General features: G+C 43.2%; 1 protein-coding gene across 3 annotated transcripts in view; it reads right to left on the bottom strand.

Annotated features, from left to right (window-relative positions):
• The window catches only part of PLXNB2 (plexin B2), a 331,712-nt gene that overhangs the window by 54,132 nt on the left and 256,819 nt on the right, over positions 1–20,761 (bottom strand). For all 3 annotated transcript variants that reach the window (XM_043550501.1, XM_037889000.2, XM_043550504.1), the window contains 6 exons: positions 15,002–15,116; positions 14,372–14,474; positions 13,805–13,906; positions 8,316–8,408; positions 6,160–6,241; positions 1,472–1,644 (listed from right to left, as the gene is read on the bottom strand). In XM_043550501.1, the coding sequence (XP_043406436.1) occupies positions 1,472–1,644; positions 6,160–6,241; positions 8,316–8,408; positions 13,805–13,906; positions 14,372–14,474; positions 15,002–15,116 (668 nt within the window). The remainder of the gene's footprint in view (positions 1–1,471; positions 1,645–6,159; positions 6,242–8,315; positions 8,409–13,804; positions 13,907–14,371; positions 14,475–15,001; positions 15,117–20,761) is intronic.

Genomic DNA, 20,761 nt, shown 5'->3' with positions numbered 1-20,761 from the left:
GCAACTCTGGTGGGAGAGTTCTTGGGAGGTCTCAGATGCTGATCTCAGGGTCGAGAGTGGGTGAACAGAGGAGTCCCAGATCACCAAAAAGGCATCAGACAAGAGGTCTGTGCCCAGAAGCATGCCCTGGACTCCCAGAACTAGAAAGAGTGACTAGATTTCACCCACACCCAGATGGCTTGGAAGCACATGTGACCCAGTGATCAGATCTGCTTCAATAGACTAATGACAATTATAGTGCAGGCTACAGGTGCAGTTTGAAACACACGTTTTGACAGAGATGACAATATCCTGGACAAACCTCCTGGAATTAAGATAAACATTACTGAATTAAGTTTAATACCTCTGGGGTTCATTGGATTAAAAATGCAATTGTGTATGTGTTATTGTGGAATTATATGTAATTTCTCTAAGATACGAATTAATGCAATCTCTGAGAGATCATGTGAACTTCAAAAAGACCGTGTTGAACAATACAATTGACACGATTGATCTTTTGGGACAACGTGTGTGAAGTGGAATTCCTAGGAAGTACTGGTGGGAGGAATGCTGGGTCCCTTCTGGGAGCAGCGGGGCCAGGGTAGACAGGGCTCCTGACTTAGCCTCGCTGTGCCGCCGACTGGGAGCCACCGGAGGTAAGTGCTGCCCGGCAGGAGGCTGCACCCCAACCCCCAGCCCTGAGCCCCCTTCCTGGAGCCAGCACCCTGAACCCCAACCCAGAACCCCTCCCAGAGGCAGCACCCTGTAACCCTCCTGCACCCCAACCCCCTGCCCCAGCCCTGACCCCCTTCCCAGAGCCCATACCCCGCACTCCTTCCTGAACCCCAACACTCTGCCCCAGCTTGGAACCCCCTCCTGCACCCAAACTCCCTCCCAGAGCTTGCACCCCAACCCCCTGCCCCAGGGTCAGCCTAGAGCCCCCTCCCACACTGCGAACACCTCGGCCCTAGCCCAGAGCCCGCACCCCCTCCCAAACTCCAACTCCCTACCCCAGCCTGGTAAAAGTGAGTGAGGGTGAGGGAGAGCGAGTGACGGAGAAGGGGGGATGGAATGAGTAGAGCGGGGCTTTGGGGAAGGGGTGGGGCCTCAGGGAAAGGGCAGGGTAGATCCTGGGTTGCCCTCAAATTCAAAAAGTGATCTTGGGTGTAAAAATGTTGGAGACCACTGGTGTAGAGTGTGCTCTACAGCATGCTTGGGTAACACAGAGCTCAGATAAGGATAAATCCATACTGGTCAAGTAAACCATGCTAACTCCCTGGTACCAACCACCATGTTTAAGTAAGTACTGCTAGCATTGTACATTGTGGTAGATTTCTCTTGTTAGCAAGCTTTGCAGACACACCACGCCAATACCAACTCCTGGCAGCTAATTTAAAAACTTACTTAAATGCTTTGAGAAACGCTTTTTTCAGTATGCAATGTTTTCTTCATGAAAAGACAATACATTGGTAGGCAGAAAAAACAATCTTACCCGAGTAATGACGGGATGAGGGCATGTGTTCGTAGGAGAAGCTTTACACAGGTTCTCATAAATGCACTTGCTTGGCTTTCCCTCTTCTTCACACCAGACGCATTTGTAGCCATGATCAGCCGCAAGACACAAGCTGCAGTCACTTCGGCCATAAGAGCAGTTGTATAAAGTCACTAAAATGACAATTATAAAAAGATGTACAAGTGCAGTGTCAAGCCAATTATTGTTTCAAGGATATGCTCTCTTTTAACAAGATGATGGGGAAGAAAAACCGTAATGCTGTGGCCAGAGTCTTCCCATTCAATAGGCCAATCCTGCCCAGAGCACAGTGTATTTAACTACATAAAAGGTATTTATTGAGAACCAAGAAGCTCTATTTACTTATTTACTTTCTGCCAATTTAGCACAATAAAAGCTTCCATGCACAGGCTTTGAACAACCTACTAATTATTTAAAATTAGAAGATCCAAATACAGCTCAATCTGTTCACCCATTGTACCAGGGAGTAGCTCTTCAAATACTACAACCCCCGTACATCAGCCTATACATCTATTCAAAGGCCAGCTGAAACAAACGGGCCTTTCAGGTGTACTGAAAGTTATTAAAAATCCAGGCTATTTCCGATAGAAGAAGAGAGGAGGGTATTTCAGAGTCCAAATTCCCAAGAAGAAGGCCCCCTCTATAGTATTGAGGGTGATCTAGCATCAGCACCTCTGCTGATCACAAATGTATCAGTGTATCACAGGGAGAGAGAGTCTCTCACGTAGGGTGCTCCCAGGTCATTCAGGATTTTCTAGGCCAAAGCCAACACTTTAAAAATCTCCGTGGAAGCAATCTAGTCGTTTTTGAATACCAAGGCAGTTCTCCTTAATTTATTCCTGGCCTTAAAATTATTCCCTTTTAGTACGTGAACCGTCTCATGGTTTTCAATTCTTTTCCTTCTGAGTTGCCACCCCCTAAGTATGCACTGTCCCTTCTGCAAAAAATGCAGTTAAATCCCAGCGTGTAACCTAGCAACTAACACAGCCAATCATCCCATAGAGACTGTAGCACAACTGTCATGCTGGCTAGCTACTGAACAGTGCTCCTTTTAGTGAACCATGCAGCAACAGTCCTAGGGAAGCAAAGTTTACCTTAGACCTTAGGGTTGTCTGTGCAGTACAGCAAAACAGATTAGAAGGATAGAACCGCTCTAACTGCTCCGTATAGACCCTGCTGGCACAAACTAAAATGTACCTAGTTTATGTTAAAGTGCACAGAGTGCTCTACAAATCATACCCCTTCAATGTGCTTTGCCAAGACCACGGAGATAGGCCCTTAGTCTCTGTTGTGATACATAATCAGCACACAAAATCACCCTTAGTAGGTAAAGCTCAAGCCTAGCTACGCAGCCAAGCTTACAGCACCATGAGAAAAGCCCAGGTTTGGAAGACAGCTTTTGGACATGCACTTGATAGCTACTATAGTGGAAACTGGATAGATTGAAGAGGTGCCACACCATCTCAGGACAGAAGGGGTATGTAAGCAGTGCAAGTAATCCTGTAGAGATCTTTCTTCTTGCTAGTCAGTTTACCAAGTGATATTAATGAAAGCACTGGAGGAAGGTACTTCCTTAGAGTGAAGTGCAGCAAGTAAACATTGCTGAATGGAGGCTGAGCAAGGGGGTTTGGGAGGGAGAGGAGAATGGCTGCTTTTGGAATGCATAGGTTAAGTCCATCCTCAAAAGGTCTGACTGAAAAGGGCATGCACTTGCCCTTCTTTAGCTCCTAGAGGATTAGAACTCTGGGTAGAGCACCAGCTAAATCACTCTCCAACTTCTACCATTTCAGTGCACTTTTCTTTACTGGAAAAGAATAACAGAAGATACTTAATTTAATAATAAGCAATTAGGCACTGAAGTAACAGCAATAGGTTTTTAATGCTAATTCCAAGAGGCTACCATATCAGATTACTTTTCTAACTCAATAGTAATGTAAAAACACATTTTCTCCCTCTCTGTCCTCAGCAGTGCAGTGATGTCTTTGTTAGGCATGCACAATATAATGGTGCCCAGTAGAGCCAGTCTCTCTGCAACATGTACATTGAATGACGTCAGTGTGGTTCTTCCTTGGAGAGTGCCTTTTTAAAAACAGCACCTTCTAAACAGCAGATGTGCTTGCTGCGTCTATTCAGAGCCCCAGCTGGTGCCTTCAATGACAGTTTTTATTTTCATTACTGTGCAGCATTAATACAGTTGAGAGTGAAAGAGCTGGATTTTACTCCTTGTGCACTATCAATGATAGTTTCTATAATTCAACCAGTTGTACCAGTGTGAACCCATTCAATGTAATGGGGTTGGACTGGTGGTCGGTGGGTGCCTACGGTGGGCTGCAGGACCCTTGTTACTACTAATGATGAAACAGTAGGAAAAGACCTAACTTGACTGAGATTTCATGTTGAGTTTGCAGTATTAAGAGTTATGGGAGGGGTGAGGAGAGTCTCTTTTTACTTGTAGACCTAGCTAATTTGGTCTGAAAACCACTTAGATATGGAGCCTCTCAGTCACTGAGTCATTTTAAACAGTATTTATTTACTCATTCATTCTGCAATTTAAAAGAAAAGCAAATTTAGTGCTGGGGAAAAGGTGCCAGACTGACAACCCCACTTTAACAAGAGAATTAACACTTCCCTTTATCCTTGGAACAGACAGCACAGGCTGCAGCAGGGAAAGCTTTTCCCACATCTTCAAACATGAACATAATTTGCAGGATGTAACAGATTGCTTTCTTAATCCAGCACTCATAAACTGGTAATAGTTTGCACAGGAACTTTAACAAGTGGGGTTGTTAATTCCTCCCTTTGCCTCCACACACCCTACAATCTCCACCCACACCACCACATGACAACCTGACAAAGCAAAGGAACATATTTACTGAATTACTTCGTCATCCTTCATTGGCTAGAACAGGAGTCTCGCTCCCTTTCTCTGCAAACAAAGGCAGCACAGCAACATCTTGAAGTCTCTCACACCCAGAGGTGTGAAAGGGACAGGAAAAGATAGAGTCTTAAAGCGTTAAACAATCCTTCACTCCCTGACTAAGTCATTAAATATAGGAGCAGCAACCCACTCATTAGATTCAGACTTATCCATCACCTTTAGATCCAAGCTGTGAAGTAACTGGTAACAAGGACAAAAAAATGAAAGGGATAGATATATTGGATTTCATACTGTTCAAAAACCCCCAGTGGTCTGAGATTTAACATGCTATCATAACTTAGTATTCACTTGTGTTGTACAAAGAAGAGGCTTTTTTTTTTTTTTTTTTACTGGAGAGTTCAAAAGTGCTGGAATTGAAATAATTGAGTACCTTCTGAGCAAAGTCCATTCCTCCAAAGTCAGTTCCTTTCAAGGTGCAATGTGATGTTTAAAAACCATTATGCTATGGACTTCACACGGTAAGGAAATTTTAAAGCAAGGGAGAATTTGGATAAAAACATTCATACAAAAGAGAAAAAAAAGACATTTTGCCAGTATTTTTCAGTCTTTGTGATTATTGTAGATGTGTATTTGAACAAGAGCTTTCCTTTAATAATAACACTGCTTCCTTTTTTCTTTCTCTTTCTTTCTTTCCTTTTTTTTTTTTTTCTTTTGCACCAGATCCTGTAAGATTCTAGATTTATAACATCATAATTCTTTGGAATGGAAATGTTGATGCTGCACTGTTACAATGTGATTTCCCCATAAGAGGACAAGAAATGGCACGAGTTAACAAGTGCTCTCAGCCATGCAGAGGCAACATAGGGTAATCACTCAAACTCCACTGCTTCTGTGTTGCCTATACAAAATTAAACTGTTTAAATATTATTATATACCAGGAATAATGTATAAAGATATTTATCTGCATGGGGACATTACTGATGAGTGACATTAGTCTCATTCATATGGACTCGTAGTAACAAGCACTATATCTGGTAAAAAGTGTTTGCAGATCTTAATCTGAGAACTGTTATGGGGGAGGTGGGGTATCAGGGCACCCACATGGAGCCCATTGTTTTCACTGGAGCTCTGCCAGCACCTACTAGCTTACAAGACCAGGACCATAGATTTAACAGACATTTTTTGTGCCATCATAAATTGGAATAAATAAATAAATAAATAAAACTAAATGAAAAAGCCATTTATGGCAGGGCTCATGACTTTGCATACTTTTTGTTGCCACAGAATACTTCTGTGGTTTTTCATTGTCAACCAAACTGAAGACTGCAGAAGCTATCATTGATGACGATGCATGAGCCAGAACACAGTTTTAGACTTCAGATCCCTGGTGAGGTTTGTAGAGATGACAGTAAGAAAAGCCACCTTTTTACCCAGGAAGGGACTAAGTTTGCTATCATATTACTGAGATATAACAAGGGAACCTCACAATGCCATTTTTAAAAGAGTTGCTTTTCAGAGCAGAATCAGATTTAAAGATATTTTTTATATAAAACTTTAAATATATAAAGCTTTAAAGATGTTATCAACATTGACATTTAATTTATGCAGTTGTATTAACACTTTTGCCCTGTCATTTAATTACATGCTTTACTAAAACCAGTAAAACTTGAGACGGTAACATTCTTGGAGTCATGAAGATAAAATTTATTATGGGAATAAATCTCAATTTACTGTAATTTCACTCCCCCTGAGTCCCATAATTCATACTTACCCATGAGTTTACTGTCAATCTTGACCTTATCTGTTTTAATGAACAGATTAAGTGGTAGAGTTTCATTTGCGCCATAGGAAAACTGGAAAAGATGACACAGGAAGACATTTGCATCTGCTTATTTTAATTCTGGAAGGTTAATTTTTGTGTCGCATAATTCTTAACATGATCTATGAGGATTCAGAAAGCATCTAAAACATTTCAAATCTATGCTCTGTTTCTGCTCTTAGTCAAATGTATTGAGCGAAACTTTTGGTAATTAACTTAATTCATAGCTATCAGAACCTAGAAGGGTCAATGGAGAGCAGTACTGAGTTGCCATTGGATCATCAATTTTCATGATCTGATTTATATTTAGAGGTAAGTATCCAAGTAGCTAGCATATTGCATTTAGAGAGTTTCAGTAACTCCTTGAAATTGCCAGCTTTAGACTTGCTAAACCAGAGGTGGGCAAACTACAGCCCGCAGGACTGTCCTGCCTGGCCCTTGAGCTCCCGGCCAGTGAGGCTAGCCCCCGGCCCTTCCTCTGTTGTCCCCACTCCCCGCAGCCTCAGCTTGCTGGGCTGCCTGCACTCTGGCCTGCCGTTCCTGCCGGGCAGCACAGTGGCATGACTGGCTCCAGCTCCTGCTTGCTCTGAGTGGCATGGTAATGGGACGGGGAGCAGTTGGATAGGCATGGGAGGCCTGTCAGGGGGCGGGAGTGTGTATAGGGGTTGGGCAGTCAGGGGACAGTGAGGGGTCAGATGGGGGGGGGTCCCGAGGTGCAGTTAGGGGAGGGGGATCCTGGGAGAGGGTAGTCGGGTACAAGGAGCGGGGGGGTTGGATGGGTCGGGGGTTCTGGGGATGGTGGTCAGGGGATGGTGAACAGGGGGGGTTGGATGGGTCGAGGGTTCTGGGGGTGGTGATCAGGGGACAGGGAACGCGGGGGTTGGATAGGTGTGGGAATTCCAGGGGCCTGTCAGGAGGCAGGGGGGTGGATGGGTGTTGGGGCAGTCAGGGGACAGGGAGAAGGGGAGGTCGGATAGGGGGTGGTTAGGGGCAGGGGGTCCCAGGAGGGGGCGGTCGGGGACAAGGAGTGTGTGTGTGTGTGGGGAGGTTGGATGGGTCGGGAGTTCTGAGGGGGGCAGTCAGGGGGCTGGAAGTGGGAGGGGCAGATGGGGGTGGGGGCCAGACTGTTTGGGGAGGCACAGCCTTCCCTACCCGGCCTTCCATATAGTTTTGCAACCCTGATGTGGCCCTTGGGCCAAAAAGTTTGCCCACCCCTGTGTTAAACTCTTCCTTCCCAAGCCAGCAGGATGTATTATTCCTGACAATATAGCATAATCACTCAATGTGCTAAGGAAAGGTCTGATATTTCTTCAACCGTGTAGTGCCCTCCCTCTCCCTAACTATACACACTCTGGCTAAATAAGGACTAGCATTCAGAGGCTCTGAAACAAATCATACTTGTATTTAAAAGAAGATGGTCATAATATGAGGCCTCAAAAAGTGGGGGAGACGAAGAAGAAAACATTTATCATATAAATCAGTGTAACAGCTGCATAGACATTAATCAATCCTCAAAAAAAAAATAAAAATCTTGTGAGGTGAGCTAGTAGGCCTTCAGCTTATTTACTCAGGCGTTGTCCTGAGCAGGATAAAGTCTATAAGCCTAATTTATAACTTGGTAAGCAGAATAATAGAACTTTGCATACATTTTCTCTTTTCTGAAAAGGCACCCAGAGACTGAGTGCACTTAATTCCAGTGAACGGTGAAATTTTTACAGACCGAGAAACTAAATCACAAGAAGGTCAATGAGTCAGTGGCAGGGAAGAATTCAGGAGCCCTGTCTCTAAGTCCAATATTCGATCAGGCTGACCAAGCTGAATCAAAATCATATGGCCCAGAGTTTCCATAGGCACAGTTTAATGAATGCATGAGCTGCATACATGCTGAAATCACAGCTAACAGGAAGAAAAAAAGACTAGGGAATTCAGGAACTACAATTCCAAAAGTTGTAGGCTTTTGCCTTTGGGCGAAGGAGAAGAACCTCCATTACAGGTCTGTAATTAGGGTTTCTCCCCTTTGAGGGCCAGCCGCGTGCACATACTCTGTATTACAACAGGACAAAACATTTTATATCTTTTTTAAAGAAACAATTTTTTTTAATATTTACCTCTTTGGTTTTGAATGAGAAATTTCCATCATCTGATTTGTCAACAGGAGCCTCAAATTCAAACTGGTCATTTCCAATCTTAAAAGATCTTCCCTATACAAGAGAAATGGTCAGCTTAGAATTTTTACAGTACCACTGAGCTTAATAAAAAGTAAATAAGCAATATGCTGCTCAGCACTGACAGGGATAAGATCAGATGTATAAAGCTAACCAATTAAATCATCATGTGAAAACAAAAGCTAAAGATAGTGTCAACATCATCTGTTACTTGCTCCATTTAAAGGCCAAGCTTTAGAGAGGCACAACTAAAAGCTACGAGAGTGTCTAGCACTCGTTTTCAGCAAGTAAGAACAAAATTCAAAGTTATCCAGCATATGCCTTCCCACATCAGCTGTGTTGTCAACAGAGCTGTGTGAATCCCATTCTCTAGGCTCATGGGAGTTTTATGAACCAAAGCAGGCAGGTTCTGTCTGCACAGTGATCATGGGACTACACAAACCTGACCTGAGAATTCCAAGTGAAGCTGGAGCCAGCCTTTGCTAGCTTTGTGTGAAACCAGAAAGTTTCACTACTCCCTTTGCCTCAGCAGGGAGCGGTCCTCCCTCACTTCTGATGCCTCTGGAGGACTTTGAGACCTCATTCAATGGCCTGCTCCTCCTTTAAATCAGGATCTTCATGGTGCACTGGGAGGTTCTGCTTCCAGGGTACATGACAAGATGGATGCTTTCCAATGTTTTTATACAATTTTTTGGTTACTCAACTCTCCAGTCCTGTTGCAAGGGTAGGTAAACCACCTTCTCCAGCTGCTGCCATCCAAATAATTTGAGGCTAAGAGATGCCCAAATTTGTTTTATATGTAGCTGTGGCTCAAAAGCAGTAGTGATAGCTAGCTTTGGGGGCCACTAGGCTTATGTAACTAATAGCAGTAGCAAGAAGCAGCAATGGTTTTCTCTTCCTGTTGTCCTTTATCCATGACAAAAATGGGGAGAGCTGGAGAGGACAGTCTTTCATCCACCAGAAGATTCATAGAAGGGCTGGGTGTGAGGACAGACACAGGAGGCAATGCCCTCCACTGCAAATCCCAAGAGCATTGTAATATTATTAAGGGAGAAGGACCTTTTCCTCCACATAACAAGATCTTATGGGCTATCAAGGGAGGAAAATGGGCTACAAAGCTCCAAAAAGGCTTCTCCTGAAGCTTTAAATAAATAAATAAAGGCAGTGGCAGGAGAATGTCCCAGGACTTCACTGCTGAATAGATCAAAATGTCTTCAATATAGCGAACAAGATTTATTTACAGAAACTAAAAACAAGGCGCCCTGACCAACGCATTTAAACATCAAAGCCATGAAGACAAGGCCTCTAGGGTGGTCTAAAGTTTTCTGTTAAAATTGTTTTTTTTTTAAATAGAAAATTGGATTTTTGACAAAATGAATTTTCATTGAAGTGTCTGCTTTCCACTGACTGTATTTTTTAACAAAAAAAAACAAAAACAAACCCCACCAGAAGCTGCTAAAGAATATTCTAACTTAAAATATTTCCTCAAATATTTCACTACAGGAAATTTTGAGAAAAGCAAAAATAATTTCCTGACTAGCTCTAAAAACCACCCTTTCACCTCAGACACCATTCATCCAACCCCAAGACACACAAAGGATTGCCTTACTCCAAGTTGTACAAGATTTTTATACTCATCCAATTGCTAAATTTCATCAGAGATCTTCTTTCTAAAGGAATATTGCCTGACACTTTCCTTACTCATCTCCACTTTATACTACAATACACAATAATTTTTTTCAATAATCTTCAAATTATGTTGCTGAAGCTGTATTTCAGCCTCTCACATTCCTGACAGAACAACCCAGGAAATGGTGTATGTTTACATATACGCGATGACTGCTATCTTGGTTGACACCAATGACTGAACTAGGCACCTCCAGAACTAAAATGCATCTCTACAGTTTGAGATAAACAACCAAGCTGCCTAACTGAGGACTATCAGAGACTTGAATCCTCTGTGAGCTGAGCATATAGGACAACACACACTGACCAGTGGTTTACATATGAATGTTTATAGAAGAGGATGGCACATCCAGACAGGAGAATCTTGTATCCAAGATTCCAATGTGGAAAAACAAACTGAACTGTATGTGAGGGCTATCTAGCACACCTTTAATGTGGAGCCTTCAGTTCTTCACATTGTGAAAACCTGCCTGGCTTTTGAGTGCTCAGATTAAATTTTCTCTTAGAATTTAAAAGTAAAACAGCTGACCAGCATCCAACTCCCAATTCAGCACCTGTCTCAACTGCTTGTTCTGGTAGCAGTTTTCCCCTGAGGTACTGTAATAGCTTGGATTTACTTTAACATCCTACTGAATTTTTTCAAAGGGAGAGACAGAAAAACAGCAGTTTCCCCTATTTAAAGCAACCTAAGGATCCATTGTTTGCTCTTCAACAAATGCTTCCACCACGAGCTCCATTTAGTGAGGAGCATTTGTCCCCAGGTCAAGAACTTGTTTGGTACAGATAAGAATCCAAAATAAAAATCATATGGTGTGTGATTCATCCATCCCTAGCCTATTACAACAATTATGAACAGCATTTTCAAAAGTATCCTCTCTCCTCACTCACTGGGAGATAAACAGGCATCAGCCATAAGAACTAAAGAGATCCCAAATCTTCATCTCTCTTCTGAATGCACCTCTCTTCCATTCTTATTTTTGATGGAGATATTAAAACTCACTATAATGGTTGGCACCTCAAAATACCACAAACAAAGGAAAACTCCCTTCACCCTTGAGGGACCTGTCATTTGTCATTGCAGAGACACCTCAAATAGGCAATCCAGGAGAAACATAATGGATATCCACTGGGGTACTAACCAACAAGAAAAAGGTTAAAAAAGTTCTGGTGGCTGCCAGGTCCCCAGCTCTGAAATTTTCATCATTCCAGGCACCCCCTATCAAACTCATTTGGCAGGGGTATCAAACTCATTCTGCACAAGTGGCCAAATTATGATCTATGAGTCACATCTACAAAACTAGGACCACACACTACCCTTGATCCATCCTGACGTCAATGGGAGGTTTACGCCAAGATCACTGTAGAATATGGTCCCTATTTAGCAACTGAACTTTTAGTGAATAAAGTTTCTCCTTCATCCAGCTTCATTCCTACTTCATTCAGTAGGAATAAATAATGCCAGCCACCTTTAGGACCACTGCTATTTTTGGCCCTTGCTTAACTTTTGGAGCTTAACTTTTAGAGTACTATCACTTTGCAAATTACTAGCCAAATGGATGCTTAGGGGCACATATTTATATTCCAAGACCGCTTTCATGTAGCGTTATAAATCAGTGCACACAAATATAATCTGTGCAGAATTTAAAAGCCTAGATTCTTCTGTTATATAAAGGGTAAATAACATTTCCCTATTCACTTTCTCCACACTATTCATGTTTTTATAGACCTCAGTTATGTCCCCCCATCCCTTAGTCACCTCTTTTCTAAGATGAACAGACCCAGTCTAATTAATCTCTCCTTATGTGGAAGCTGTTCCATACCCCTCATCACTTTTGTTGCCCTTCTCAGCACCTTTTCTAATACTAATACATCTTTTTTGAGATGGGTGAACAGAACTGCACACAATATTCAAAGTATGGCCGAACTATGGATTTATATAGTGTCATTATGAGGCTTTCCCCCAGCCCTAATTTAAAAAAATCCTCTATAAATGTTTTAATTTTACAGCAGTCTGGTTCCATTTTGGCTTAGGTGGAGCCCATCTGTATAGACTCCTCCTTTCCCAAAAGATTCGCCAGTTCCTAATAAGCCTAAAATCTCTCCCCCTAAACCATCATCTCATCCATACATTGAGACCCTGAAGTTCTGCCTCTCTTACTGGCCCTGTGTGTGGAACTGGGATCATTTCAGAGACTTCTACTCCTGGACTAGAATCTCTTACCGAGCAGCATATATTTGGTCTCCAGGACATCTCTCCTACCTTTCCCTATGGCATTGGTACCTACAGGTACCACAACCACCAGCTCCTCCCTCCAGGCATTGCACATAAATCTGTCTAGATGTTTCATGAGATCTGCAACCTTAGCACTCACCAGGCAATTTACCATGCGGTTCTCCTGGTCATCATAAATCCACTATCTATATTATTAATAATTAAATCCCCCATTACTATAATCTGGCTTTTCCTAGTAACTGGGGTTCCCTCTCCAGGATGGGTATCCTCAGTGAAAGAGTCATGGTATCCTCAGGTTCCCAGTCTGGAGCAGCTTGGCCAGGAGTGGATCCATTTGGGGAAGGGGGGACAGGGGAAAGAAGGAGGAGCAGCCGTGGAGCAGGGCAGCGGGAGGAGAGGCACCCCTTCCCTGGACGCACGTCGTCTTACCTCCCTGAGCATGGTGCCCTGGCACATGATTAACGCTCATTAAAAACATATGTTAATTTGTTTTGAGTTAATCGTATGCATTAATTGCAATTGACAGTCCTAATTATTATTTTTTATTACAAATATTGGCAATGTAAAAAAGATTTAAAAAGAAGAACAAAGGGGCGCACAAAAGTTTTGCATATCTGGCATGGAGCCGGCATTACAAGATATTTACAACAGTGCTATGCGAATGCCTGTTCTCACTTTCAGGTGACATCTTGAATAAGAAGCCAGCAGCATTATCTCCCGTAAATGTAAACAAACTTTTTCTCTTAGCGATTGGCAGAACAAGAAGTAGGACTGAGTGGACTTGTAGGCTCTAAAGTTTTACATTGTTTTGTTTTATGAGTGCAGTTATGTAAAAAAAAATGCTATATTTGTAAATTGCACTTTCACAAAAAAGAGATGGCACTACAGTACTTGTATGAGGTGAATTAAAAATACTATTTCTTTTAACTTGTTTATACTGCAGATATTTGTAATAAAAATAATATAAAGTGAGCACTGTACACATTGTATTCTGTGTTGTAACTGAAATCAATGTATTTGAAAAAGTAGAAAAACATCCAAAAATATTTATAATAATTTTAAATTGGTATTCTATTAGTATTTAACAGTGCAATTAAAACTGTGATTAATCGTGTCTAATGTTTTTAATCTAGTTACTTTGTTTTGCATTAATTGCTTAATTAACTGCAAATAGCTGACAGCCTTATTTATTAATATAATTTAAATGCTCAAGATGAAACTCTAGCTTCATTGAAGACAATAGGAGCTTTGCTATTGACTTCAGTGAGTTCTGGAGTTCACCTTTGATTTCTGAAAGCAAGTACAGAGAAAAAAAAATATATCCTGGCAGTGCATGGGTTACTCATTTATGGGCAGCCTACAATAATTAATAGTTACACACACATTTTAAATGGGAAGGGTTTGAAAGCAGTAACATTACCCAGAGGAAACATATACTAATGTCTTAGGAATTTAGGATGAGCGCTGAAATTAAACTATAAGTCAAAAGACCACTTGGAATTAATTCATTTACCTGATAATTCTCTAGATTCTTTCCTTCAAAATGAACTATTGTTGGGAACTCCATTGGTATTATTGGAGGATTGGGATTTAGAAACAGTGGGCATTTTTCCTCCTAGGGAGATAAACATTTAAAATAAAAATCTTCCATCACAACAAATTTCAACAGCCTTTTGACAAAGGCATTCTTGTTCTGAAGAACTCCATGCTTAAAATAAACTGACAGATTTGATTACACCCTTTCAAATTAGACACACTAAAAATGACTACAGCATATGCCAAAGCTGTAGATGATTATCTTTCCCAGCCCTGAAATCGTATTCTTCCCATTAAAGCAAAACAGTAAAATGAACAAAAATATCCCCTAAGAAATTATTCTATCTTGCTTCCCCTCCCTAATCACACCTCTACATTCCCACCCCCACTTAAAGTCACAAAAAAATTGTATTTCTGAAGTTAACTTTAGAATCGTGATTTTTATTTAAAACCCGAATCCAACCAACTGATCTGGTAGCAATGTTAAAGAAAATATGAAAAAGTGTTCAAATAAAACCTGTTTATTCTAATTTTAAATTTTTACCATATTTTGTTTGATCACATCCTTTTCCAAAGATGAGTCTTCACAGATATGATTCTTCCAGTCCCACCAGCAATTCCATCTACTGCTTGCACAGGAATAACATCTACAAATATAATGTGATGGGTCATGACAAGACCCATGCTTTTTTTTTTTTTTTTGGGTCCTAAACATTCAAATTTCATTGTAAAAAAAAACAAAACAAAACCCAACAAACTCCATTTTTAGTCATAGAAAGTAGAGTAATTTGCTACAAAATCCTTACTATTCTGAGTTCACAATTTCATAGTGAGAATAATTAAAGAACCTAGTCTGGTAACTTGCTTCCCCTGAACAGCAGCATGCATGAAAAAGCCACAATATGGATCATAGGAACTTTGGGCCTGAATCTGTGAGGTCTGAAAGCCCTGGACTCCCAGGTAGGTCAAGTTTGTGCTTGCAAATCAGATAATTTAGATGTCTGAGTCTACAGTTTGAGTCTGCAAGTTGGATGCCAACAGGACTTATCAGGGAATGCTGACTGTGCCAGAGGATGTGCTATAGAAGGATTCAGCTGTCTTAACTAAACAGTTCAGTTACCTGAACACATACAGCATGATGCAACAACTCAAGTTGAGAAGATAAAATACTCACGGCAAATTTGCAGAAAGATTCATTGCTTCTTCACAGTCATAGAAAGGATATGTAGTCGATGCAAAAAACATCTTTTCCTCTCCGAAGGTTAATGTTAGTGAAACTGAAACATGATCTGTCAAAAAAAGTAAATAAGTTGTTGAATACTTTAGCTCTTGTGTAGAATGGTGCAATGACCGTGTGCTTGACTGGTTGTTTGAAAAGTGTGAATTGGGAGTGCTTTGTTCCAGGTGAGCCTTGAGTGGGCCTGACTGTTATAAAAAGCCAGTCAGCTGCGAACCAGCTGAGAGGTGAACAGCGGAGAGGCTAACAGAGGGAGTTTGCCTGGGAGTTCACCTGGGGAGAGCCCACTGAGGCTTACATCTTGCTGGCTTCTCTGAGAAGTCACTACAACTCCTGAGGAAGCTCGTAGAAGGAAGGTAATATGAATGGGGAGTGTTCAGCTGTTGTGACCTGCACAGGATGTGCCATGTTTGTCTTTCTTCCACAGGACAGAAGCCACTTTGTCTGTACAAAGTGAAAGCTGGTCTCCATATTGGAAGAGAAGGTTCACGGTCTGGAGAAACAAGTATCGACCCTGCATTGCATAAGAGAAACTGAAGATTTCCTGGAGAGACGTCAGGATATGCTTCTACAGACACAATGTTCTGAAAATTCAGAGCAGGCTGTGCAGTGGGGACAGGAGGATGGTGAAGAAATTTGGCAGCATGTGATCTCCAGAAGAAGAAAGGGGAGCGTCCATGTACCAGCAACGCAGATATAGGTAAGCAACCGTTTTCATGTTCTCTCCACAGGTACTAATACGGAGAGTGGACCAGATGATACATCTGAGGGAAGGGAACAGAAGGAGACTCCACCAACTGGAAGGCATGAGATGCACTGTCCCAGGGATGGGGGTTCCACGACCACTGCTCCCAGGAGAAGGAGGCGGGTGGTGGTGGTCGGGGACTTTCTCCTCAGGGGGACTGAGTCATCTATCTGCCACCCTGACCGGGAAAACCGAGAAGTCTGCTGCTTGCCAGGAGCTAGGAGTCACGATGTGACGGACAGACTGCCGAGACTCATCAAGCCCTCGGATCGCTACCCCGTTCTGCTTCTCCACATGGACACCAATGATACTGCCAAGAATGACCTTGAGTGGATCACTGCAGACTACGTGGCTCTGGGAAGAAGGATAAAGGAGTTTGAGGCGCAAGTGGTGTTCTCATCCATCTTCCCCGTGGAAGGAAAAGGCCTGGGTAGAGACTGTCGAATCGTGGAAGTCAACGAATGGCTACACAGGTGGTGTTGGAGAGAAGGCTTTGGATTCTTTGACCGTGGGATGATGTTCCAAGAAGGAGGAGTGCTAGGCAGAGACGGGCTCCACCTAACGAAGAGAGGGAAGAGCATCTTTGCAAGCAGGCTGGCAAACCTAGTGAGGAGGGCTTTAAACTAGGTTCACCGGGGGAAGGAGACCAAAGCCCTGAGGTAAGTGGGGATGTGGGATACTGGGAGGAAGCACGAGCAGGAGAGCGCGAGATGGTAGGGCTCCTGCCTCATACTAAGAAAGCAGGACAAACAGCAAGTTATCTCAAGTGCCTATACACAAATGCAAGAAGCCTGGGAAACAAGCAGAGAGAACTGGAAGTCCTGGCACAGTCAAGGAATTATGATGTGATTGGAATAACAGAGACTTGGTGGGATAACTCACATGACTGGAGTACTGTCATGGATGGATATAAACGATTCAGGAAGGACAGGCAGGGCAGAAAAGGTGGGGGAGTTGCATTGTATGTAAGAGAGCAGTATGACTGCTCAGAGCTCCGGTATGAAATTGCAGAAAAACCTGAGAGTCTCTGAATTAAGTTTAGAAGTGTGAGCAACACGGGTGATGTCGTGGTGGGAGTCTGCTATAGACCACCGGACCAGGGGGATGAGGTGGACGAGGCTTTCTTCTGGCAACTAATGGAAGTTACTAGATCACAGGCCCTGGTTCTCATGGGAGACTTCAATCACCCTGATATCTGCTGGGAGAGCAATACAGCGGTGCACAGATAATCCAGGAAGTTTTTGGAAAGTGTAGGGGACAATTTCCTGGTGCTAGTGCTGGAGGAACCAACTAGGGCAGAGCTCTTCTTGACCTGCTGCTCACAAATCGGGAAGAATTAGTAGGGGAAGCAAAAGTGGATGGGAACCTGGGAGGTAGTGACCATGAGATGGTCGAGTTCAGGATCCTGACACAAGGAAGAAAGGAGAGCAGCAGAATACGGACCCTGGACTTCAGAAAAGCAGATTTTGACAACCTCAGGGAACTGATGGGCAGGATCCCCTGGGAGAATAACATGAGGGGGAGAAGAGTCCAGGAGAGCTGGCTGTATTTTAAAGAATCCTTATTGAGGTTACAGGGACAAACCATCCCAATATGTAGAAAGAATAGTAAATATGGCAGGCGACCAGCTTGGCTTAACAGTGAAATCCTTGTTGATCTTAAACACAAAAAAGACGCTTACAAGAAGTGGAAGATTGGACAAATGACCAGGGAGTAGTATAAAAATATTGCTCAGGCATTCAGGAGTGAAATCAGGAAGGCCAAATCACACCTGGAGTTGCAGCTAGCAAGAGATGTTAAGAGTAACAAGAAGGGTTTCTTCAGGTATGTTAGCAACAAAAAGAAAGTCAATGAAAGTGTGGGACCCTGACTGAATGAAGGAGGCAACCTAGTGACAGAGGATGTGGAAAAAGCTATGTACTCAGTGCTTTTTTTGCCTCTGTCTTCACGAACAAGGTCAGCTCCCAGACTACTGCACTGGGCAGCACAGCATGGGGAGGAGGTGATCAGCCCTCTGTGGAGAAAGAAGTGGTTTGGGACTATTTAGAAAAGCTGGACGAGCACAGGTCCATGGGGCTGGATGCACTGCATCCGAGAGTGCTAAAGGAGTTGGCGGATGTGATTGCAGAGCCATTGGCCATTATCTTTGAAAACTCATGGCGATCGGGGGAGGTCCTGGACGACTGGAAAAAGGCTAATGTAGTGCCCATCTTTAAAAAAGGGAGGAAGGAGGATCCTGGGAACTACAGGCCAGTCAGCCTCACCTCAGTCCCTGGAAAAATCATGGAGCAGGTCCTCAAGGAATCAATTCTGAAGCACTTAGAGGAAAGTGATCAAAAACAGTCAGCATGGATTCACCAAGGGCAAGTCATGCCTGACTAATCTAATTGCCTTCTATGACAAAATAACTGGCTCTGTGGATGAGGGGAAAGCATTGTACATGTTGTTCCTTGACTTTAGCAACGCTTTTGACACGGTCTCCCACAGTATTCTTGCCAGCAAGTTAAAGAAGTATGGGCTGGATGAATGGACTATAAGGTGGATAGAAAGTTGGCTAGATTGTCGGGCTCAACGGGTAGCGATCAATGGCTCCACGTCTAGTTGGCAGCCGGTATCAAGTGGAGTGCCCCAAGGGTTGGTCCTCGGGCCGGTTTTGTTCAATATCTTCATTAATGATCTAGAGGATGGTGTGGACTGCACGCTCAGCGAGTTTGCAGATGACACTATACTGGGAGGAGAGGTAGATACGCTGGAGGGTAGGGATAGGATCCAGAGGGTCCTAGACAAATTAGAGGATTGGGCCAAAAGAAATCCGATGAGGTTCAACAAGGACAAGTGCAGAGTCCTGCACTTAGGATGGAAGAATCCCATGCACGGCTACAGACTAGGGACCGAATAGCTAGGCAGCTGTTCTGCAGAAAAGGACCTAGGGGTTACAGTGGATGAGAAGCTGGACATGAGTCAACAGTGTGCCGTTGTTGCCAAGGCCAGTGGCATTTTGGGCTGTATAGGTAGGGGCATTGCCAGCAGATCGAGGGACATGATCGTTCCCCTCTATTCGACATTGGTGAGGCCTCACCTGGAGTACTGTGTCCAGTTTTGCGCCCCACACTACAAGAAGGATGTGGAAAAATTGGAAAGAGTCCAGCGGAGGGCAACAAAAATGATTAACCAATTTATTTGAGCATAAGCTTTTGTGAGCTACAGCTCACTTCATCGGATGCATTCAGTGGAAAATACAGTGAAGAGATTTATATACACACAGAACATAAAAAAATGGGTGTTATCATACACATTGTAAGGAGAGTGATCACTTAAGATGAGCTATTACCAGCAGGAGAGCGGCGGGGCGGCGGAAGAAAACCTTTTGTAGTGATAATCAAGGTGGGCCATTGCCAGCAGTTAACAGGAATGTCTGAGGAGCGGGGGTGGGGTGGGGGGAATAAACATGGGGAAACAGTTTTACTTTGTGTAATGACACATCCACTCGCAGTCTCTATTCAAGCCTAAGTTAATTGTATCCAGTTTGCAAATTAATTCCAATTCAGCAATTGTTGGAGTCTGTTTTTGAAGTCTTTTTGTTGTAATATTGTGACCTTTCCATCTGTAATTGAGTGACCAGAGAGATTGAAGTGTTCTCCAACTGGTTTATGAATGTTATAATTCTTGACGTCTGATTTGTGTCCATTTATTCTTTTACGTAGAGACTGTCCAGTTTGACCAATGTACATGGCAGAGGGGCATTGCTGGCACATGATGGCATGTATCACATTGGTAGATGTGCAGGTGAACGAGCCTCTGATAGTGTGGCTGATGTGATTAGGCCCTATGACGGTGTCCCCTGAATAGATAAGTGGACACTTTCTACAAGCCATTACCCTCTGATCCCACTGAGGGTTACCAAAAGAAACTATACCATTTGCTCAAGAAACTCCCTGAAAAAGCACAAGAACAAATCCACACAGACACACCCCTGCAACCCCGACCTGGGGCATTCTATCTGCTACACAAGATCCATAAACCTGGAAATCCTGGACGCCCCATCATCTCAGGCATTGGCACCCTGACAGCAGGATTGTCTGGCTATGTAGACTCCCTCCTCAGGCCTTACGCTACCAGCACTCCCAGCTATCTTCGAGACACCACTGACTTCCTGAGGAAACTACAATCCATCAGTGATCTTCCTGAAAACACCCTCCTGGCCACTATGGATGTAGAAGCCCTCTACACCAACATTCCACACAAAGATGGACTACAAGCCATCAGGAACAGTATCCCCGATAATGTCACAGCAAACCTGGTGGCTGAACTTTGTGACTTTGTCCTCACCCATAACTATTTCACATGGGGGGACAATGTATACCTTCAAATCGGCGGCACTGCTATGGGTACCCGCATGGCCCCACAGTATGCCAACATTTTTATGGCTGACTTAGAACAACGCTTCTGCAGCTCTCATCCCCTAGTGCCCCTCTTCTACTTGCGCTATATTGATGACATCATCATCATCTGGACCCATGGAAAAGAAGCCCTTGAGGAATTCCACCATGATTTCAACAATTCCCATCCCACCATCAACCTCAGCCTGGACCAGTCCACGCAAGAGATCCACTTCCTAGACACTACGGTGCTAATAAGCGATGGTCGCATAAACACCACCCTATACCGGAAACCTACTGACCACTATTCCTACCTACATGCCTCCAGCTTTCACCCAGACCACACCACACGATCCATCGTCTACAGCCAAGTTCTACGATACAACCACATTTGCTCCAACCCCTCAGACAGAGACAAACACCTACAAGATCTCTATCAAGCGTTCTTACAACTACAATACCCACCTGCTGAAGTGAAGAAACAAACTGACAGAACCAGAAGAGTACCCAGAAGTCACCTACTACAGGACAGGCCCAACAAAGACAATAACAGAACGCCACTAGCCATTACCT

Source organism: Chelonia mydas, chromosome 1 (assembly GCF_015237465.2).
Source record: "Chelonia mydas isolate rCheMyd1 chromosome 1, rCheMyd1.pri.v2, whole genome shotgun sequence".
Taxonomy (NCBI): Eukaryota; Metazoa; Chordata; order Testudines; family Cheloniidae; genus Chelonia; species Chelonia mydas.
The sequence above is the reverse complement of the archived record's forward strand: the minus strand, read 5'-3'. Positions and strand labels throughout refer to the sequence as shown.